This window comes from Podarcis cretensis, assembly GCF_951804945.1.
Source record: "Podarcis cretensis genome assembly, chromosome: 1".
NCBI classification, from domain to species: domain Eukaryota; kingdom Metazoa; phylum Chordata; class Lepidosauria; order Squamata; family Lacertidae; genus Podarcis; species Podarcis cretensis.
Window position 1 is genome coordinate 46,410,040 of NC_137170.1, and position 23,845 is coordinate 46,433,884.

The 23,845-nt window shown below is 42.7% G+C and overlaps 1 protein-coding gene across 4 annotated transcripts in view; it reads left to right on the forward strand.

The window, feature by feature from the left end:
- Positions 1-23,845, forward strand: part of STARD9 (StAR related lipid transfer domain containing 9) — a 119,574-nt gene that overhangs the window by 24,807 nt on the left and 70,922 nt on the right. For all 4 annotated transcript variants that reach the window (XM_079989753.1, XM_079989752.1, XM_079989755.1 and 1 more), the window contains exons 4-15: positions 7,956-8,072; positions 9,566-9,598; positions 9,708-9,769; positions 10,616-10,728; positions 14,579-14,648; positions 15,007-15,079; positions 15,441-15,508; positions 17,422-17,519; positions 18,891-19,091; positions 20,672-20,769; positions 21,296-21,373; positions 23,588-23,662. In XM_079989753.1, the coding sequence (XP_079845879.1) occupies positions 7,956-8,072; positions 9,566-9,598; positions 9,708-9,769; positions 10,616-10,728; positions 14,579-14,648; positions 15,007-15,079; positions 15,441-15,508; positions 17,422-17,519; positions 18,891-19,091; positions 20,672-20,769; positions 21,296-21,373; positions 23,588-23,662 (1,086 nt within the window). The remainder of the gene's footprint in view (positions 1-7,955; positions 8,073-9,565; positions 9,599-9,707; positions 9,770-10,615; positions 10,729-14,578; positions 14,649-15,006; positions 15,080-15,440; positions 15,509-17,421; positions 17,520-18,890; positions 19,092-20,671; positions 20,770-21,295; positions 21,374-23,587; positions 23,663-23,845) is intronic.

The window sequence follows — 23,845 nt, forward strand, 5'->3', positions numbered from 1 at the left end:
ACGTCCTTCCTGGTTCTGGGTGTCTTCCATTCCAGTACCGTTTGGACTTTACTGGGATCTATGGCCAATCCCTTGTCTGACAAACGGTACCCCAGGAATTCCACCTCTCTGGTATGGAACTGGCACTTCTCCAGTTTTACCCACAGCTGGTTTGCTTGCAGCCTGCTTAGGACCTCCTGGACATCTCTGACATGCTGCTCCTCATCCTCTGAGTAGACTAACACATCGTCTAAGAAGGCCACACAGTTCTTATAGAGCAGAGGCCCCAGGACGTGATGCATGAAGGATTGGAAGCATGCTGAGCCCGCCTGTAATCCGAAGGGCATAACGAGATACTCAAAGGCCCCCAAGGGGGTGAACATGGTGGTCTTCCATTCATCCCCCTTCCTCATCTGTATCAGGTTATACGCCCCCCTCAGGTCCAGCTTGGTAAAAATCTTTCCCTTCCTCACCCTGGTCAGAATGTCGTCAATCCTGGGCATGGGAAAGGCCACTGGTTCTGACACTGAATTGACGGCCCGGAAGTCCACGATCAGCCTGGGTTTATTCGAGTCCTTTTTGTCCACAAAAAACACTGGGCTGCCCCCCAACGCTCTTGACTCCCTGATGAACCCTCGTTTCAGGTTCTTGTCTATGAACTCCCTTAACTCCTGCATCTCCCTGTCCGACATAGCGTACAGTTTGCCCACTGGTAGCTGGGCTCCCGGGAGTAGGTTAATTTGACAGTCAAAGGGTCTATGCGGGGGCAGTCTATCTGCTTCCTTCTCGCTGAAAACATCACTCAGGTCTGCATATTGTGGTGGTATTTCTCCCTTTTCTCCCACCACCGTCCCTGCCAGACTTGCCCTAGCCAACCCCTGAGTTTCTCTTCCCTTGCAGTGTTCTAGGCAATGAGCTGACCCAAAAGAGACTGTCCGCTGGTGCCATCCCACTAGCGGGTCATGTAACGCCAGCCAGCTCATTCCTAATATGATGGGCGGCCCCGCCAGGGTGGCTACGTGAAATGTAATGACTTCCGTGTGCCTTGCCACCCTCATTGTCATGGGGATCGTTTGTTGGCTCACTTCCCCTCCCAGAAGTTCCCTCCCATCAATTGTGGTCACCTGCAAGGAATTACTTAAGGGCAGCGTCTGTATCTGGTGCTCTGATGCAAACTCCTTACTCATGAAATTGCAGGAGCTGCCTGAGTCTAACAGGGCTTTTATCGTCAGTGGATGTCCATTGGGTAGCTCTAGCAGCACCTCTGCGACTAGAGCCGCTCTTGGGGGTTCAGGCTTGGGCATGTTCACTGATCCTTGGCCTGGCTGCTGTGCCCTGTCGCTGGCAGCCAGGGGTTGGCTTTTACCTGCTCCTTAACCCCCTCCTCCTCACTCCCAACAGCTCCCACCATCCCTTGCCACCCCTTCCTTTGTGGGCACACTCTGGCAAAATGCCCTGGTTGTTGACAGAGGAAGCATTTTTTGGCGCTCTTCCCCTCCTTCTTCCTCCCTTCGTTGACGTTTGAAATTCCCCGCACGCGCGCGCGCAGTCCCAATCTCCATTGGTTCCACTGGCGGGGAAGGCTGCTCCGGCATCTCAGGAATGCGGAAATCACTCCAACGCTCTCCTCTCCCTTCCCGCTTCTCCAGAGCCCTTGCCTCTTGGCGCGCTCCAATCGCAAGCGCCGATTTGGTCAGCTGATCCATGGACTCCGGGCGGGGCGCGCGGGAAAGTTCATCTTTCACCGCCAGGGATAGCCCTTCTTCAAACAGCATTTGAATCGGGTCCGAAGACAGGTCCCACCCCAATTTATGTATGAGCATGGTAAACTGTGTCCAATACTCTCGGATGGATGGACTGATTCCCCTGTTTGCATGCCATTAACTGTCTGCGTACCACGCCCTGTTCAATCTGGCTGGAAAACATCAAGTCCATCGCGATAAAGAATTTCCTCAAGTCTTTTAGAGCATCATTATTCGATGCCATCAGGGGTCTCACCCATTCTCTAGCTCCCCCCTCGAGGTGCCAAGTCACAAAAGCCACTCTCGATTCCTCATCGGCAAAGTCATCAAACTGCAGGTTCAGTGCGTACTGCATTTCTGTCTTAAATGCTTGGTAGCTTCTTGGGTCACCCCCGAATTTCTGTACCAACCCCGGTACCTTCCTTGCGATGGGGGTGGGCTTCCCCTGTGCATCCTGAGCTCTCCTCTCCTCGAGACGTGCCGTTAGCAGTGCCAGCTGGTGTTCCAACGCTCTGTTTCTCTCCTCCAGAGTTGGTCCTGCTCCAGCTCCTCCCGCTGCTCCGTCTCCAGTCGGGTTGCTCATGATGCCTCTCTTTCGCACATGCAGCGTCGAAGACTGATGGATTGCTGTTATGGGTTAAGGGGCTGCTTGTGCGTAAATGGTTGAGTTCTCAACTCATGCAATCAGTTTCTAAAAACTCTCCCAGACCGCGGAGCCATGGGTGCATGGCTACCTCAATTGCTGGCAGAATCCGTCAGTGGGCGCTTCCGGAATTTATGCCAACATAAGAGTTCCTTAACGGAAACTCTCCTTCTGGATTCTCTGCGTGACAGTTTCCTGCGCGGAGTAGGCGTCCCCAGCGGAGGTCCTGAGACCTCTCCGCTGTTCTCACTGGAAGTATCTTGGAGCCATCCCTCCGACTGAGTTTCTGCGGGAACTCTCTCCCCCTGCTGGTTCCTTCCTCAGCATCCGAGGGTCTCCTAGCCTCCTTGAGCCCTTCCACCACCTGACTCTCTGATGGCAGTTCCCTGACAGAATACAACTAGGAAGACATCCACAAAGTATGTATCAGACAATTTTTAATGCTTATCTGATAGACTATGCACCAGTATTGTGAGATATAAAATACCTGAGAAAATAATTTTGGGGGATTCATTTATTTGACTAAAGAGTATGCAGGACCAATGGATTGTGTCCAGTGGTGGTTTGAACTAACAGAGAACTCTTCTGCGTGTGGAAGGCAGGAATTGCAGCTCCTGTGCTTCCAAAATAGCTGCTCTTGGGAGTTTAGAGAGCCTCTCTGGAACAGTATGAGAAGTGGTATTTAGAGCAGAAGGGAGAAGCAGGGGAAATTATCTGCCCTAGCTTCCGCAAGAAGTGGAAGGCAAAACCACTAATGGTTATAATCCAATGCATACATATGACAGTGTATTTCTTGCTAGAATCCCATCTTCCCATTTTTTAGTTAAGAGAACTCAGTATAGGCCAGGCATAGGCAAACTCAGCCCTCCAGATGTTTTGGGACTACAACTCCCATCATCCCTAGCTAACAGGACCAGTGGTCAGGGATGATGGGAGTTGTAATCCCAAAACATTTGGAGGGCCAAGTTTGCCTATGCCTGGTATAGGCACTCTTTCTTGTTTCTCTTCTATCATCTGAAGTGAGAAAGAGGGAGGAGATTTCCAAGTGCTATTTCCACATCTTTTAGCTGATCTAATGTCTTTGAGCATCAGATGATACTGTTAGACCCCTACTAGGTACTGTACTGAAATGTCCTACAATCTGGAAAACCCTTTCAAGGTCTTAGAAGGGAGGAACAGGGAATATTTGTCTTTAGCGAGCTTTTCAGAGATTGATACATGGTGGCTAACAGCTCATTCTGAAGGCTGAGAACCAAGGTTGTGTTTTTAAAATAACCTCCTTTTGTTTCATGATAATAGAAAACTAAAACTTAGTGGTTGGTTCTTGCCAGCACAGAATGTGAAAAGAAACCACTTGTGACCTTATAGCCCTTTTATAATGTACAGTTCTTCTGGCTGTGAATTTAGAAGAAGGAAGGAGATACATTTTCAGGGAGACTATTTCTAGAGACTTGGTAGGGCCCTTTCTTGTGTCTCTTGACAGAATTGTGCTCTAGGCAGCTGCTGGAATCTCTGGGGTGCTGATTTCCAAGCTGTGTGTTGCCCAACTTCGTTGTCTCCCATGAAGGTGTCCTATTTGCACAAGGATTTCTGCTTGTGCAAGGAACTTCCCCTCCCTCTCCTTTCCCCACACACCCATCATTTCCTCCATATGCCCCAAATGCTTGGGGAAACTTCCAGAAGAGATTTAGGGGATGCATGGAGAGAGGAAAGTTGCCCCAGTTTTGTTCAATGCAACACATAGTTAAGTTGTATCAGTGCTTTTTTTTCTAAAAAAAGTTTCGGGGTACAGTGGACGCTCGGGTTGCGAACGTGATCCATGTGGGAAGCACGTTCACAACCCGCAGCACCGCGTCTGCGCACGCGCAGGTAGCGATTCAGTGCTTCTGCACAAAGCACAATTTAGCGCTTCTGCGCATGCGCCAAAACCCAGAAGTAACCTGTTCCGGTACTTCCGGGTTTGGCATGGTGCACAACCCAAAGCATCTGTAACCTGAGATATGACTGTACTCTCATTTTGACTCAAGAAAATCATCATTTTATAGTTCGAATCGGGGAAAATAAATACAGTAAATGGACAAAAGTACAAAGATTCACAAAATGTTGAGGGGTAAGTGTACCCCTGTGTACCCCCAGAAAAAAGCACTGAGTTGCATTCCTTAATTTTAAAATTTACATATAAATGTCAGGGCTTCTACATTGCCTTTCCTCTTGGGTAAAACAGTCAAGTGTCAGGAATCCAGCTGGGTCTTGTGTAGCAGTTGTCTGGTTTTTACCCTGAGAAACTGTCAAGAGAGATGAGGTAGACCAATAACTTCCTTGCCCACAGCATGGTAGCACAGTTTCAGAGATGCGCATTGATGTACCTTTGGCCAACCAAGAGAGGCAGGATGTTGTTTTAAATCTTCAGAACCCCATTCTAGCTACACAGCCAATAGGATTTTTCCTATAGATTTATCTGTTGGAGAGCAGCCCTCTCTTCCGTTTCACCATTTCCTGTTTAATTGAGCAAAGAAGTGAGGATCTGAAGATTGGCTAGGCTTCCTAGTAGTGTAGCCAGTCATCTATTTACGAGAGAGAAATGCTTCAAAATGACCACAGTCTCGCTCTTTCTTCTTCGTCATGAATAGTGTAATGTTGCTTAAATAAACCCAGTGTCATAGCAGAAGTTTCTTGCTCCATTAAGGAATATAATGGGGTTCCCTGTGTTCTGGTGGCTGCTTTCTTTGCACACAGAAAGCCTTCAGCTGGGATTAATTTGGTATTCCTCGTGAGAGTTCACATGCAGAAAAGACCCTGTATCATTGAGACAAAGCTATTACATTAGTCCTTCCTTCCTGCATTATAGTCTATTACAGTACTTTTTTAAAAAATAAGAAAGGGCTGCATTCTCTGCATCCTTTCTATGAAGATTCCTATGACTTGTTGTCATTGGCTTTTATTATTTTGATAGAGGGGAGTGGATTATTTGGCTAGTTTAATAAGAGGTTAAGGTCTGACGCTAGCTAACGGTTTTATGTCAACGTAGAGTGGAACAATTCATTATGTGTTGGTCTGTTATGTTTGTATCAGCAGCTGAGGATAGTTTCAGGCCATGCCAAAGACCAAATAGACAGTGTGTGTGTTTAACTCTTTCCAGTGGCGTAGCGTGGGTTGTCAGCACCCAGGGCAAGGCAAGTAATTTGCGCCCCCTAACCCGTGGATTTTAGTAGGGGCAGAGAGCTGCTAGTGCGAGCGCGCCCCCCCCCAATGTTGCGCCCGGTGCGGCCGGCCCCCCCTGCACCCCCCGCGCTACGCCACTGACTCTTTCTTCCTTAGCCCTGTCTGCTGAAAATAGCTCTTCAAACTGCTGTATCTCTGATTTTGCAAGGAGAAAGCCAGTGGTGGGCTGTTGAGCAGATGGCAGCTTAAAAGGATGGGGTTAAGCAACCCCTCACCACTTTATGAATTGTCTGTTTGGAGTGAAGACATGTACAGTCGTACCTTGGATCTCGAATGCCTTGGTACTTGGACATTTTGGCTTCTGAACGCCGCAAACCTGGAAGTCAGTGTTTCGGTTTGCAAACGTTCTTTGGAACCCAAACTTCCAGTGGGGCTTCCACAGCTTCCGTTTGGCTGCAGGAGGTTCCTGCAGCCTATCAGAAGCCGCACTTTGGTTTCTGAACGTTTTGGAAGTCAAACGGACTTCTGGAACGAATTCTGTTTGACTTCCAAGGTACGACTGTACTTACTTCACTTCTGATATAAACAGAATTCTTGGGGAAATAATAGTGTTCTATGTGTGGCTGTATACACACCATATATTTAAAGCACATAGCTTCCTACAAAGAATCATGGGAACTGTAGTTTACCCATCATACTCGGAGAAGACCTATGGAAGTAAATGGACTTAAGTAACTTATGTTCAAAGATTTCAGTGGGCCTAGTCTATGACTTAGTTGGATAGCACCCACTGAATTCTTCATAGAAACAAACTTAAGTAAAAACAGATGTTACAATAGTGCTATAAAGCAGCCTTCAAGATTATGTCAGGCCAAAACCAGTCTTCCACCACAATGTTTTTCCAGAGCTGGGAATAAAAGCCTCAAGGGCAAAAGGTTGCATGTGATCTTATTTTATAAAACAAGTGTATATATGTGATTACAGTGGAGCAAAATCTCTTGAAAATTCTAGTTGTGGTATTTGAGACTATTTGAGTCTAAAATGAGAAGCAGCAGATGTTAATTTGAGATGTTCCTAAAAGCAAAACATTTTGACCATATTGAGCTCCACAGCTTGGACATGGACGTGTACAGTTTTTTCCATGGTCAGGTCTATAAGGTTTCCATAAGCCTGACCCAACTTTTTTAGATATAAAGGTATGAAGTATATAATAGGGACTTCTGAATTTATTACTACTAGACTTATAGAAAGACTAACCAGAATATATTCAAACCAGACAAAATGGTTTTCAGATATTCTCAGACTTTCCTCTCTAGTTCACAGATTGTATTTTTGTATGTTAGCAAAATATGTCATCTGAGCTAACTGTGCTTGAAAAGCAAGTGATTTATTTTCTTTGTGCAATAAACTAAGTCATTTTTATTTTTAATATACTGCCTTGTAAACATATGGTGTCCTCCTGTTTTACTGCCTTGTAAACATATGGTGTCCTCCTGTCATGTGACAGAACTGTTTCTGTGCTGCATTTTTGGAAGGCTTTGTTCTTCAGGCTAGTGTGGATTTGGAACATCTGCAGGACGCTCATCAAAGTGCAAAACCTGAAAATTTATACAAAATTTAGAGCAGCTATTAGAAAATAGCTGGGTTCTGTTTCATGGCACCACCTCTGTAGCCCGCTGTTTCCAGGTTCTTTGCACCTTTCCTTCTTTCTGTGTATCTTCTATATGTGCTGAAACCTTGCATATTATCTGAAAGCCTAAATCTTTTGAAACATGATTCCTTATGCCAAATACAACAAACATACAGAAACAATGTCATGAGATTTTTGTGAAAGCATTTTTGGGGGAGCACTTCCAATTTGCAGATGTTACAGCTTTCTTGGAGTAGTAGTTTATAAAGCACCTACTGTTGCATTAGGCACACTACAGGGTTTGGGGGGGGGAGGGGGAGTTCTCTGTTAATTGAGTGTGACTCTCATAAAATTGTGTGGCAAATAGAGCCTCACTTTCATGTCCCTAAAACCCATACAAGGAGTATGAGCTGATAGGCAGAATCCATCTTCCCCTTTTGAAGATGCTGAGGCCTGGAGTGGCTCCTTCCTGCTCATGTTTCCTGAACATTACTGAGGATAAGTATACATAATACAGTCATACCTTGCTTGTCAAACACCCTGGAACTCAGACATTTTGGCTCCCAAGCCCTGCAAACCCAGGAGTGATCGTTCCAGTTTGCAAACTTTTTTTGGAACCTGAACATCCGACGGGGCTTCCACGGCTTCTCATTGGCTGCAGGAGCTTCCTGCAGTCAATCAGAAGCTGTGATTTGGTTTTTGAATGTTTTAGAAGTCGAACAGACTTCCGGAATGGATTCCTTTTGACTTCCAAGGTACAACTGTAAATATAATTTCTCTCTCTTTTTTTTCATTTCAGGTTTTCCAAGACCTTGGTACTTCAGTATTATCCGGTGCTTTTAAAGGATACAACATTTGTCTTTTTGCATATGGACAGACAGGTTCAGGAAAAACATACACCATGATGGGCACTCCAGTGAGTTATATTCTTCAATACATTATGTGTGTTGCTTTAAATGTGCTAATGCCTCAAGTTCACTATGCAGCAGAATCTTTTGGATTTTAAGCATTGGTGACTTAGGACTCAGCTATATAGTTGCAAATAGAATGTTTTAAGTGTGTTTTAAGTGCATTATACAAATGTGACACTAGATTGCGTTGGTGAGCTTAATGTCAAATTCAATATATTTTTTGAAATGTTTATTAAAAAAGCATTTTCACAGTGTTTTTTATATGTGACTGGATTCCACCTTAATGAGATGGATGTATGAAAGTGATGTCATCTTTGGCCTGGTTCACATATCACATTAAAAACCATAGTTGGAAGCAAACGATGTAGTGATATGCACACAGAGTGTGCTAATGCGTGCTGATGAAAAGTAACTGCTCTGCTTCTCTCCCACTCCTGCCACTGCTGCAATACCAGAGAGCAAGTCAAGCTTGTTGTGACATCTAAACGTAGGCTTGTTTCTCTTCAAACCACAAGTGGTAATCAAGGTTTGTTTTTGAAACTGACTCTTGGGAATCTTTGCCTCTTTCACCCTATGCTCAACATTAGGCACTATCAAATGTTAAATTTTTGAAGCTAAAAATAGAGGAAGTTCACATTAATATGGACAATGAGCAAATTACATGATCACCGGTATAGATATTAGCATGGCTGAAGCATTTCAGTCCTTCAAGGCAGTATTGCTTTTGCCATCCTGCTTCTTCTGAGTGCAGTTGTCCAGTCCGGAAGGCCACTTCTAGTGTTGTGAATCTTGCTTAATCCTGCTACGTACTTTGAATCTGTATGATTTAAATTAACAGGAGTGTTTGATTAAAAAGAGTTTGTTGTTGCACAGGGGTCTGGACTATATGAATTTCAATTATTATAACTTATTGGTTTGTAGCCAAAATTACACAAACAAGTCTTCTGTCACAGCAGGGCTTTCTCACCCTTTCCTCCCCATTGCAGCCTCCTTTGCTTTTCACTGTAGTTTCTCTTGAGAATTGAGCGACCTTCAGGAAAAGCCTGGGATTTGTTATTTGTGTGAGGAATGTATTAGGTGGTGGCAATCAGGAAAAACTAGACAGAGGCAGTGTGTAGTGTGTGTAGTGTGTAGAGGCCACAAGTGTGTGAGTTCAAACAGTCTTCACTGATTTTGAACAGACACACTTTGCACTCTCATTGGAGACATGGGAGGGCAGCAGTGAGGATGAGTGGGTCAGAAACTGCACAAGTGGACTTCTGCACAATGCAGTTCTTGTTTCACTCCCCAATTCTGTCGCAGAACAACTCTCCAATTTTATGATCTGACTCTACCAGTTATCTAAAACAGTTTTGCTCCCATAATGATTCCCTCTTTCTTTTAGCTTTCCATGCTATAGTCACATGGTACCAAGGAAATTTTACCATTGTTTAAATACCAAGCGACTCCTTATAAATACAAATGAACAGCAATCTTGTCTCTTTCTTCACTTTTTAAGGCATCCATTGGATTAACACCTCGTATATGTGAGGTATTTATTTAATTAAACTAAATATTTACATTGTTAAAATTTCATTGATTCTACCCCTCCACCCTGATCCAGAAAGCAAAAAAAAATTGAAAATGTCTGATTTCTGTAGGGTCTGTTTTCAAGAGAAGATGACTATACAAAACAGTCAGCATCGTGCAGAGTAGAAGTCAGGTATGTGTGTTTCTATTTCCCTTTGTCATGTGATTCTGTAGGTCTTTACCATTCTAATTCGTCCTCTAAGGCTGTAGCCCTAACACCGTCAATGATTGTGGCTGGAGTAGTTAAATATACAGCTTGTTCTGGGACCCTTCAACATCCATGCCGAGGCAGCTGGCTCTGGGCGGCTCAGGACTTCATGGTCACCATGACAACCATGGAGCTGTCCCAATATGTCACCGGCCCAACATACCTGGCAGGCCACACTCTGGACCTTGTTTTCTCGACTGGGCAGGAAGAGGGTGATTTGAAGGTGGGGGGGGACATTGACATCAGTCCCTTGTTATGGTCAGATCACTTCCTGCTGAGATTTAGGCTGTCAGCACCTTTTCCCCTCCGCAGAGGCGGGGGGGGGGCGGGGACCTTTTAGGAAGGTCCGCCCTTGGAGGCTGATGGATCCAGTGGGATTCCCAACGGCTCTGGGGGTTTTACCAGGTAATATGATTGGTGCCCCATCCAAGCCCTGGCTGACCTCTGAAACACCCAAATGCCTCGGGCTGTTGACACAATCACCCCTGAGTGTCCTCTCCCACTTCATGGAGCCTGTTTGGCCCCCTGATATACTCCAGAGCTTAGGACGAGAAAACAAGCTAGGAGACGGCTTGAACGCAAGTGGAGGAAAGATCTGAATGTTAGGCTCTAGACAATGCTATGACTGGACAACCTAGAGGTGGAGTAGGTGTGTTTGGTGGGCAGGGCAGGAAGGCACGAACTTCTTTCCTCATCATGCATAGCTTCTGCTTGTGAAGAAGTACATCCAGGTTGACCCAGAATTCCTGTATCATTCCCTCTACTTTTCAGTTTCCTTGAAATCTATAACGAGCGAGTCCGAGACTTGTTAAGGCAGTCAGGCCATAAGAAGCCATACACTCTTCGTGTCCGTGAACATCCTGAGATGGGTCCATATGTTCAAGGTCAGCTACTTTTAACATGGCAAATTGATATTATGTGCGTGATTTGTTCATTTTCGTTTTTCCTTCGCTTTCATTAATTACCGTATTTTTCGCCCTATAGGATGCACTTTTTCCCCTCCAAAAATGAAGGGGAAATGTGTGTGCATCCTATGGGGCGAATGCAGGCTTTCGGTGAAGACTGGAGAGCGAGAGGGGTCGGTGCACACCGACCCCTCTCGCTCTCCAGGCTTCGCGGACCTCTCCGCAAGCAGCGGGAGCGCTCCCGCTGCTTGCGGAGAGTTGCCTGCGTGCTGAAGCCTGCGCGCGCTGAGCTCAGCGCGTCCAGGCTTCGCGGACCTCTCAGCAAGCAGCGGGAGCCAGCGCTGGGCTCCCACAGCTTGCAGAGAGCTGCCTGTTTGGGGGCTGGGGTCGGGGGAAGTTCAGGCAGTCCTCCCCCGCCCCAGCCCCGTGCCTGGGGGGGGGAATAATTTTTTCCCCTTTATTTCCCCCCCAAAAAACTAGGTGCGCCTTATGGGACGGTGCGTCCTATAGGGCGAAAAATACGGTATATATGGGAAGAAAGATACAGATAATAATAGCAGCCAGAGCGACGGCATAAAAAGTACACTGTAGTGGAAATAGCATCTGTCCAAATTCTGGGAATCCTGCTTGAACATTCCATATATGGTGGTTGTTGCCTAGCGTCTGTGTCTTCTGATAGGCCCATAAGTTCCATCAAAGCTCTGGTGCACTTCTGTTGCTAATGATGAAACATTAGCAGTTCAAATGTTCAGAAGGATTTGGCTAGATGCCTGAAATATGTGAAATACTGCCTTTGTTGAACAGTGTCATGTGGTAGACTTAAAATGCTGTTGTGAGACCACATAAACTGAATTGATTTTAAACTGGTGATTCAGTTTGAGTTACTAGCCAGATGGTAGCTTGGTGCATGTATATGCATATTTAAAAGCTTTTTAGAAAGTAGGATAATGTCTCACTTTACTTCTCCCCTCTTTCATTCAAATTATTTATTTAGAGGAGCCTTTCCCAACCTAAGTGGACCTTCAGATGTTTTAGACTGTAATTTCAATCAGGCTCAATCAATATGGCCAATGGCCCAGGGGTGACTGACGCTGGGAAAGGCTGCTTTTAGATGAACAGTTGGCAAAGAAAACTGTGGTCCATATATTTCTGCATATATTCTCAAGCTAAGCTTTTCAGAAAGTGGTGACATTTTAAAAAGGAACACTACCGGTATATCCTAGTAACTGCATACCCTTCAACTGTCTCGATAAAAGCGGGACATTCAAGTGGGAGCATGGCACCCATTTTGGGTGCTGCTATCTCACCCTGAAAAAAGCGGGGCCACGATCTTATGTGGCACCCCAAAATGTGTGTTTGGGGGCATGAGACCACACCCCCCCTCAAAACGCATCTTTTGAGGGCCGCAATCCCGTGCAGATCATGTGACTTGCATAGAAGCATCCCAGTTTTTCACCTCAGCGTCTTGGAGGGTATGTAACTGAAATAGGCGCATGAGTTTTAAGGAATTTACTGTGTGATCTTATGCCTGTTTACTCAGACATAAATTCCATTGCATTTCATGGGACTTATTGCCAAGGATGGTGGATTATGTGTGTAGCCCTAGAATCAAGATGGCTTTGTAAATTGTTCAGCCAAACTCTCCCTAATTTAGTTATATATTGTTGGAACCTGTTCCAGAACAACAAACTCCCTTGCCTGTAAATTATTCCCATGAAGGGATGTTTCTGCAAACATAAAGGGATGGAGCTGCCTCCTCCATAGAAGTGGAAACTATAAAATACTTCCAATTCTGCATTACGGGCATTGCCTACCTTAAAGACAGATCACAGGATTTTAAAGTACTTGGAAATGCGAGTGCACCAGTGGAGCCAATCTGCTGCTCCTCTTGGTTTGCCTGCATCATGCCAGTGTCCCTACCCCCATTGTCTTTCCCACTCCTGGTAAGCAGCAGCTACACACCTGCCAGGAATCTAATGTTGCAGCTCCCCCCCACCAGGCCAGCGGCTTCTGACTATTCAAAATGAGCTGAATTACACCAGTCCATGTTTTTTCCATCATGGAATTTTGTTATATGGATAACATTAGCACGGTTTTAATTTCTGCAGTAAAGGGCAAAACTTAATTTTTCTATTCTTGCACGCATTATGCTTTTTAAAAGTCCAGGCAGTAAAGAGTTTATAGGTAGCAAAAGCAACCCAAAAATCCAGCAGTTTGCAGGAGAGTTGTGAAGTCCGTGTACTTATTGGTTTCAGTTAATGAACTTAAGTTTAATTAGAAATAGTCATAATTGCAGGCTATTGGCTGTCACAGAAAGCAGCATTTTTTGTTATCATGTGTCCCTCATGAGTCTAGTAAAATAAAATGTGGAATATGACATCATTTCATTGCTAATTCCTCTGCTCTGCTCCACTCCATTGGCTGCTACTTGTAAGGAAACTTGCAGCAAGGTGCATCTGTCACACATTTTGTTTTAATACATGTTTTGGGGATGGGGAAAAACTATGTGGGGAGAGAGAAGACTTTGAGCAGCAGTCTCACATCCTCAGTAATGTTTAGTTCTGGCCTTAGGTGCAATTAAAATATGCAAGTTTTGGTCCTATGCTTCTTGCATTCCTAGTAACCTTATGTATGAACAAGGCACCCGTCTTTGTTTTCAGCTGCATTTTGCCTCACTGTTTACAAGCAGCACATTTTCCAGTTGCAAATCTCAGTTTTTAAAAAGAAAGAAACAGTACCAGATGTTTTTGGTAGTTTCCATGCTATCATTATTTACAGTAAATAATTTCTAGATCTTAGCCTTTTAAAACTCTGAAAGGCTTTTAATGCTACCTATTGGAATGGTTTCAAAATTCTCTCTTCCAGATGGTTCAGCTGTTAAGGAACCAGCATCTTTTAGCATCAGGAAATGATGCAACGCAGGACCAATTTTTAGCCTAGAAAGACTTCCAGATCTTTGTGATATTTAAAAATAGCCACTCTTTTCTAAAACAACCACATTGTGCTTTTCCTGCTATTCCATCTCTACCACCATTGACATACCTTAATTTTATATTACGGTACTTTCCAGAGTAAAATGTGCAAACTACTGCAGTTGCTGTGAGAGATCTTCCAGCAGTTGTGCTCTCTGAATCCTATTTGAGATGCTGTAGCGGAGGGGTATTATAGAACTGCAAAAGGCTTGTATTTATGCATTCTTTATTTTTGTTGCTTCATAATTTAGTAGCAACATGCTTGCATGCAGCTGTAAATATGCAGTGTGTCACTACCAATGCAGCAGCTCAGCGTTCCTATGATGGGCCTTTTATATTATTAGTACTGAAGTTGCATTGCTGCAGTATGCTGCTCTCTAGTGGGACTGCAGAGACTAATTCTGAATTCTGCAGTGCAGCATCTCTGTCTTGTAGTTTCCTTTCTTGCAAGCTTACAGAATGGTTTTTTTATAGTTAAAAATTGTTTTCACTTTTTTTCTTGTACTAATTTGTTTTGGTTTATTTATCTGTACTCAACACAGAAGTGATTACCTAGTTTTAGAAAGGTTGTTTACATTACATTATTGTCAAATCAGTTGTTTTGATTTTTTTTTCTTCCTGAGCAATCAACCACAGTTCAGGATCCCAACGACTGTAAGTGACATAAAAACACACGTCTTGTTTCTTGCAGAGACACTCTGGAATAAGATTTGCTACTACCCTCTTTCCTCTCAGCAATACACATGCAGAAATGCTCTTGCATGGGGTTATCTGAATGCACCTGGCTATATTACGTCTAAAAATAGAAAGCACGTTTCATTAATGATAGGTCCTATTGTGTTTAAAATCTCTGTTAGGTCTGTCTCAACATGTGGTTACAGACTACAAACAAGTAGTTGGACTTCTGGAAGAAGGAATAGCAAACAGGTATTTTGCTTTTTAAAACTCCTAAATATGTTGCCTTCTTATTTATATTGATTTTTATTCCAGTTACTCCTTTTTACATCCAGTCATAATTAACAGATTAATACTCTAAGGGAAAGTCCTTTCACTTCTGGTTTCTAGGGTAGAACTTTAGAGCACAGGTGGGGTACCTGTGGCCCTCCACAGGTACCCTCATGCTTGAAAAACATACCTGACAACAGATATGGATAGTGTTCCCAATCCAATCTTGGAACTATGGTGCCAACTTGATTCTTCTGCTTCTTAATATTGGCTATCATCTATTTCTATACCGACTTAGAGACAATTACTTTTAAACTTTTCTGCTTTTTCTTCTATGTAGAATTACAGCAGCCACACACATTCATGATGCCAGCAGCAGATCCCATGCTATCTTCACCATCCAGTATACTCAGGTTAGTCCCATTTTCCATTGGAGAATTTTTAAACCCATAAAGATAAAAGTTATTGGCTTTGATTTGAACAATTAATCCATTTTATCAAAATGACTGGAATTCTTTTAAGTCTGTTTATTTTCTTTCTTTTTTTAGTTAGTTAATTTCAATTGGACCACATGGAGTCCCATCTTTGCCTAAAACTATGTATGTGATGGAGCTCTTTTGACCATCTTAGTCCTTAGGCTACCACACATTAGGATCCAGACTATTGAAACCCTATGTACAATTCTGTTTTGTGAAGGTCATGATATATATGCTTACCTTTTGTGGTGTTCTTGTGTGGCAAAATCCACACAAATTTGAATTTGTTTCCTTTCAGGCTATATTAGAGAACAATCTGCCCTCTGAAATTGCAAGCAAGATCAACTTAGTGGACCTTGCAGGCAGGTAATATTTTGCTTTTTAATATAGCATTTTGTAAGCCAGTTGTTTTTAAACTTTCTGCTTTTTAGGGAAGGATTTTCATATCAACTTGCTTGTCATGGGGCTCCTGTGTATTGCAGAGGACTCTGGGGCATGTTCACACCTAGCTTCAATGTAATCACCTTAACATAATCCCACATTGTCATTGGAAGGGAAAACTGTGTTTCAAGGAAGCTTGTCTGCCATTAAACGTAAAGGAACCCCTGACCGTTAGGTCCGGTCGCGGATGACTCTGGGGTTGCAGCGCTCATCTCGCTCTATAGGCCGAGGGAGCTGGCATTTGTCCGCAGACAGCTTCCAGGTCATGTGGCCAGCATGACTAAGCTGCTTCTGGCGAACCAGAGCAGCGCACGGAAACCCGTTTACCTTTCCACCGGAGCAGTACCTATTTATCTACTTGCACTTTGACGTGCTTTTGAATTGCTAGGTGGGCAGGAGCTGGGACCGAACAACAGGCGCTTACCCCGTAGCGGGTAACCACCGACCTTCTGATCAACAAGCCCTAGGCTCTGTGGTTTAGACCACAACGCCACCTCCGTCTGCCATTACTGATTAGTAACTTGTAGTTTTGGGGTACTCCAGAATTACCCAAACACAGTTTGAAAGCTGAAAACCACAGTCATAAACTGATGCCACATTACATTTTTTACTTTTGATGCACTCAATTCTAATAATATTTTAAATTGTACAGTGAAAGTATAGAAATTAAGCTAAATCCTGAGGACAGAGGAGGCAAAGTAGGAAGAAGATATGGTTTTGATTGGGATAGTATCAAGCACCAGAAAATATTAAGTAAAGATGTATGTATACATTTCTGGTTGTTTAGTGCAATTTAGGTTAGAGATACATGTTAAAAAGCTTTGGAATGTTTTTACCTCCTACTGAACATATCTAGGTCCTTTGGAAGCAAGTATATTTGCATTGTTTTGAATCAAACTGGAGCAGAAAATGCAATGTAATCTGTTGAGGATAAATGAAAACAAAAGGGGCAGAGAGGGATCGTTCAGAGATACTATCATTTACTCTAATAGTGAACTTGGATGATTGAATGACAATCACTGTGGAAGAATATGGGACCACCGCAAAGTAGCAGTTTCTTCATAGTTGGGGAACTCCTCGGGTATGCAAAAGAATATAAGATTGTGAAATTAAGGAAGGATTTTAAAACACAGAATAGCTTGACAAGGACCTAAAAACAATGACTATATAGAACGTTGAGGGAATCTGTTTTTAAAAGAGAGGAAATGGGGGAGAGGGCTAGAATTGGCCTAAAAGCTTTTACTATGTTTAGTATAGAGTGGATGCATGCCATGAAACAGACAAACAAACAAACAAAAACCCTCTTTGGGGGTTATATGGGGGGGGGGTTCAGAAGGAAACAAAGAAAACAACACTTGTTTCCTTTGCTGGTCTCTTCCTCCCCATCTGTATAGCAATCAAATGCTCAGGTTTAGGGATGGCAACTAGTCTTGAGGCTGAGCCTTTCCCCCTTGAAACCTCATTGCCTGCCGGTGAGACCCAACAAACAACACTACAAGATCTCTGTTCCAGACAGAGAACAAGAGCACTCCTGTTAGCGATAAGTAGACATACACACCAGCAAACACTGTCAGTGGAAGCCCCACAATGAGGCTTCCCTCGCTGCTTCCTCCAGTGTTCCCTGGGTGCCCCTGAAATTAGCTCCAGGAGGTCAGGAGAACACTCCAAACATGTGGGGAGGGTTTTTCCGACTAGCAAGCTGTTATGCTCATACAGAGGAAGCGTTCGTAATAGTACTGTACAATGAATTCCACTCACTGTGTTCAAAATTTGATGCTATGCTGTTGTATTCCATAGAACAGTGTTACTTATCTCCTTCTTTCCATGATTTGTTTTAGTGAAAGAGCTGATCCAAGTTACTGCAAAGATCGGATTACAGAAGGTGCCAATATTAACAAATCATTGGTTACTCTTGGCATTGTCATCTCCACATTAGGTATAAATAATGTTATCTTTCATTGGAGCAATAGCTAGACATAATGTTGCCATACAAAATGGCTTATTGAATCTTACTTTAAAATTTACCAGGCAAACAATAATGATGATGCATTATATTCTCACTTGGCACGTAAATCAATTAAGTGTTTGTAAACTATTGTAGTTACTCCCAAGGGAAATGACTTCAGCATAGGACAATAAATTAAACATTGGCCTCATTTGAATGTCACAGTAAGCCAAACTATGATTTACCGGCAGCATACAGACTTGCTACTCTTCTCATCCCCACTTTTTCATTCCCATATTGTGCTGAGCTAATCCAAGGTTTACTGTGTCGTCCGCACCTCTGCTCTTGTTTAAACTCTCTTCTCACTCACCACAAGCTATATCCAAGAACAAACTCTTGTGTGATTTTGTTCCTGTTTATGTGGGGAAACATACAGTCTGCTTCCAGCATTTTCAAAAAGAAAAACCTCTGTAGGACAGTGTGCTCTGGCGCAGGGAAGCAAGAGCTGAAAGGTGCTGAATGAATTTGCAAGTAAACTTCCTTCTGACTCCGAATAGCAATGGCCGCTAACAGGAAGGTGCCTTGTGTCATTAAAAAAAAAATAGTGCTGGGTTAGTATTTTTGCATGGGAGCTATACAACAAGGGAACATGTATCTAGCATCTTTAAATAAAAAAAGCTTGGAGGAAGATACAGTGAGGGCTCATCTAAGCTTCCATTTGTGCCATGATTTGTAGTCACAGCTTTCCAGACATGGGTTCGAGTGGTGTGTGTGGGTTTTTTTTTTTTTTTTTTTTTTTGTCTCACTGAAAAAACCTGTTTACCACTGAATCAGAACAAACATCACTTGAGTTTTCTGCAGATTGCCATTAGTTCCAATTCAGTGCTAAATAGCAGGTATTCCCAGGGGGGCGGGAACCGGCATAGAGATGTGCCTACAAATTGCAGCACAAACAGAAGTCTGGATGAGCCCCGAGTGGAGGAATTGTGACATTTACTATCATTTATTAGGTATACAACTCACATTTGATCCAGCAATCAATTTGCAATGGTGGTACTATCTGTTGTGGAATAATATTAACCCAGCAACAAACCATTATGATTTTAGTTTTCACACAAGTGCTACATTAAGTAAATATATGTGGTTCTTCCACAACAATTGAGTGATGACTGCATATTTATCACAGGGATGGGAAACCTGTTGACCCTTCAGATGTTGATAGATTCCAGCTCCCATCATCCCTGACCATTGGCCATCACTGATGGGAGTTGTAGTCCAAGCACATCTGGAGGGCCATAGGATCCCCACCAGAGATTTAAATTGTACACGTCAGAGGCTTACGACTGTTTTCCCTGTTTTCAGCACAAAATTCTCAGATGTTCAGCAGCTGCCAGAGTATAAACAGCATAGCCAGTGAAGTCGATAGCAGTCACACATACAATAACTCTGGAGCCAGTATCAGCAGCCAGAGGCGTCAAGCTTACACTCCATACCGTGACTCCATCCTCACTTGGCTTCTGAAGGATAGTCTGGGTGGCAATTCCAAGACTATTATGATCGCAAGTAAGTTAACAATCCTATTTTCCTCGCAGGGTATATTTTATTTATTTAAACAGTTTATGTACCACTTAACTACAGTAGTTTCCAAGGGACTTACAAAGATACAACACAAAACATCAACATCAGCAAAAGCTATAAAATCAAACATCAAATAAAATGCCTGCTGGAAGGATTGCCTTGTTGAGTATGCCATTTACTTATTTCAGCAGATTTTTATGCATGTAGCCATAATGCTCAGGGTTGCTAAGACCTTTTTTTTAAAAAAAGCAAAACTATAAAATCCATTCATAAAACATTAGTACATCTTAGCTTTAAAATGGAATTAGGCAGATTCATGGAGAATAAATCTATCCATAGCTACTAGTTATTATGCACTATCATACCGGTTGCTGAGGAACAGAAGTGGGAGATGGTTAATGCACTCATGTCTTGCTTGTGGATTCCCATAGACATCTGGTGAGCCACTGTGGGAGACAGGATGTGGGAGACTAGGCAGGCCTTTAGTCTGATGGAGCAGGGCTGTTCTTAGTCATACAATCAAAAGCAACAGGCTAAAACAAGTGGTCGCTCTACCAATAGCTCACCAACACAGCAGGCCAAATGCCTGCCAGAATAATGGTGCCTTGGCTAGGCAAGAGAGAAACGACTGAAGAGACAAGGAATTTCATAATTTAGGTGCTGCCACAGAGAAGGCTTTCTCCTGCGTTCCAGCCGGTCATGTTCCTGCCACCAATGAGGACCTCCTCTGCCGATCTTCATGGGCAGGCAGGCTTGTATGGGAGGGGATGGCCATTTAGAAATCCAGTGCACATTAATTTTTTCCCAGTGAAGCTATTGTAAAATCAGTGGCATGCGTTTTCAAAGTCAGACACCCATGAAGACCCTTAGTTGCCACCTTCTGGATCAGCTGAAGGTTCTGGAGGCTGCTCAAAGGCAGCCCATGTGTAGTGCATTGCAGTAATCTAATCTGAGCATAATTAAAGCATGTGTCACCATGTGTCTGACCTTCCTGAGAATAGGGGCAGCTTCTGCTAAGCCCTTTTAAACCACGCACCTGTGCTTGCAGGCTCGTCGTCTGTTTGCTTGTGTGCCTGTCTGTTTCTATGGAGCTTGAAATTTAAGAGGCTTGGTTGAGTGAGCCTCTACTCCAGAGGAAGGTCAGCCATCATAACCCATGTTTTCAAAAATACATACTTTGTCAAAAATGTACATTTGATTTATCTGCTGTGATTTATCTTGAATTAACATTAACCAGTGGGAGGCTCACTAGTACTTTATAGTCACAATGCAGAATAAGTCTTAAGATGAGACTTCAAATTCCAGCTTAGTCAAGGACTTACCGATTGGCCTTGGGCAAGACTGTAGGTAGTGTGAAGAGGGTTTGGTTTGGAGGGGCGTTTCTGCAAAGGCGGAAACGCTGCATTGTTGTTTTCAGCCCTCTTGGTCATCTTCATGCAGACAGGCTAAATTGAAAATAGGGTTTATATAGTCTTGTGGTTTTTGCATGGAGGGATAAAAACTGTGGTGTGCTTTTGCAATCATTTTTTTTTTATTTACACAGTATTTCCTTTTTGTATCTGTAGCTATCTCACCTGCAAACTCTTGTTACAATGAGACCATGAGTACGTTGCGGTATGCCTCAAATGCCAAAAACATTATTAACAAACCCCGGGTAAATGAGGTGAGCTACCATGTTGTTATTTTATCATTTATTAATCAATGTTCCTCTCCATGTAACGGGTAAAGGAGTATATCTCTTACAAAAGTACAAGTGAAAGTCCAATAAATAATCTGTGAAGGGCCACAGCATTTTTGCCTTACTGTTTATGTGCATATAAAAATGTTGTTATTTCAATGTGGTACTGTTAATTAATACTTAAGGTGTGATTTCATCATATATGTACCTACTACACATGTTCACACCAAGTATAATCATGGTCTGAATTTTAACAGAGAGATAAGGAGGAGATTCAGTATAGATATGCTGTGCAGTAGGTGAATTATGAACTCAGCATGAGATCCATGATTTCTCTCCCCCACTAAAAGAAAGAAAGAAAAAGAAATATGGCATAGCAATGCCCTTAAGCATCCAGCATATTTCTTTTAGAACAAGCCATATGGAATCAGTTGCTTCCATGCTGTCCTATGACTTTTGTATTATTATTTTTGAAAAGCTTGTTTGTTCTCTAATATTTGCTATATTTCAGGATGCAAATGTGAAGCTGATTAGAGAACTGCGAGAAGAAATTGATAGATTGAAGGCTATGCTGATGAGCTTTGAGCTGGTTTGTACAAATGTTTAATTAAATGGAGTCTAAATTGGCCAGTCATTAGATCTGTATATAAATATATATTTTTAGCAATATCACTTTTGCCTGAGTTGGGTTACTAAGAATACAGGAAGCTTTATACCATGTCAGTCAATTTGTTCCTCCAGCCCAGTAGTCCTTGCTCCGACTGGGGGCATCTTCCAGGCTCCCATGCAGATGTTACTAGTGGCATTTAGGTGGAGCTGCTGGACATTGTACCTGGGACTTCCTGAGTACACAGCATGTGCTATACCACTGAAGCTGCTCTTAATAAATAAGTTAAATATAGTTACGTCTTTAAAGTTGAATAATCTAGAACTCAAATGATATCATTAATAACTAAGTCAGGGATGGAGCCGATCTCTGACCCGCAGATGTTAATGGATTTTAACTCTTATCAGCCCCAACCAGCATGGCCAGTGGTCAGGGATGATGAGAGCTAGAATCCAAAAACATCTGAAGACACACAGGTTCCTCATGCCTGGTCTAAACATGCTGTAACATGCTCCCAGCACACACCCAGAAATCTCCAGCTTAAAGCAAAATACAAAGCAAACTTGGAATGGTTATTAGTTGATGTACAAATGTCACTTGCTATAACAAAATTATAAAGTTGATATGATTGTTAACTTTAATTAAGCATATTGACCAAAATAGTGAGTTTGTTCATTTTTGAAAAATTACATATACCCCTTTAGGGTAGTCGTGGTTTGAGTCTTAAATACATTGTGGAAACAATTTTTAGCTGTCCTAAAATTAGATTACTCCAAGAGTGGCTTTGGGACTTTAAAGGCAAGGTCTTCAATCAGTCACAGCAAACACACAAGATTCAAAGGAATAATCAGAAGATGATGATACTGTATTAATGATATTTCTATACTGCATTAATGATATTTCAGTGAATCATGCCTTAGTTTATATCACTAGCCCACAGAGATAGGCAATGCTTTTCTCGGGGGGGACGCAGGGGGACGCATACGCCTAAACATTTTGTGAATCTTTATACTTTTGTCTATTTACTGTATTTATTTTCCCCGATTTGAACTATAAAATGGTGATTTTCTTGAGTCAAAATGAGAGCACCCCTAAACAATTTTTTAGTAAAAAAAGAAAAAAGAAGCAGCAGCACTGGAGATAGGTATCTACTTTCTGATGCCCAGCACCCAATGGCTTTGTAGTCAATGTGACAAAGCACTGCTGAGTCATCTCAGAGAATTTCAGAGACCTCCCAGTGGAATCTTTCAGTCAAGTCCTGGAAAGAAGGTGACATCAAACTTGGGTCCATGCACTCGTATAAGGATAGAACAGAGATTTAGCTGTAAGATCCAGAATTTCCTCCTTACTGTGGTAAGAATTTACTTCCGAACCACTTAAGGTATGCACTAGTCCTTGCTCAGGTGAGGGAATATACCTTTAAGTGACACGAAACCAAGAGACGAGCAAGCAAATTTCCTGTAGGAACCCGGTTTATTAAAGCGATGGCGCAATAGGGCAGCCTTGCCAGCTAGAAAAGACTGCATCAGAGGAATGATAGAACAAAGTTTTTATAGAGTTTTACACACATGGCCATACATCATAAAGCATCACTGCATACATCAAAAGAGGTTACAGGTCAAGGGATGTAAAAAGACATGGCTCTACACTGATATCAACTTTGGTCTCAGCTTTTGCACTTAACCTCCAGTTGCCTTGACAGCCAGGCTTTCACTAAGGAACTATGGACATTCCATTCCCATATATTTCTTCCTGGGTCAGCACTCCGGCGTGAACTTAAAACATCCTAGCAAAACACCCTGACTAACCATCTGTGCCCTTCTAATAATACAAATAAACTTCCCACCCTTCAGGGTCAGATAAGTATGAAATGCAGTGTAGGAGTGAGGCATGAGAGATTTGCAAAATGCAGGAACCCAACCAGGAACCCAAGAATCAAATCACTCATTGATACATAATATTACAGAGTAAATGCATGAAACAACTAAAGCAAAATCTATGTCAAGAATTAATATCAAAATTTCTATATCACTTCTCTTTCCAGTGCTCACCGCTGTGGTTAGGAATACTTCATATGTAGTTATGGATGGTCAAATATAGAATAATTCTGATATATTACTTTACCTTGTGACTTCAGATCATTCACCTTCATTTTGAATATGGAAACATTACATCCCTAATATTTTGTTTCAACAGAGGAATTCTAGTCCTTCGTGGAGCGATGACAGAGAAGGAAATCTTACAGAATTAGTTCTTCAGAATGAACTTAAGGTATGCATGATTAATAATTTCTCTAATATCTGTGTGGCATTTCTATAAGAGTGTATACATAGGTTAGCAAATATGCATGGATATTTCCCCAAGGCCCATAAAGAGTGACCTTATGAATGCAGGTACATGGGAAAAGCAACCTTAAAGTGTCAGGGTCTCATACTGGGAACACTTGCAATGAGG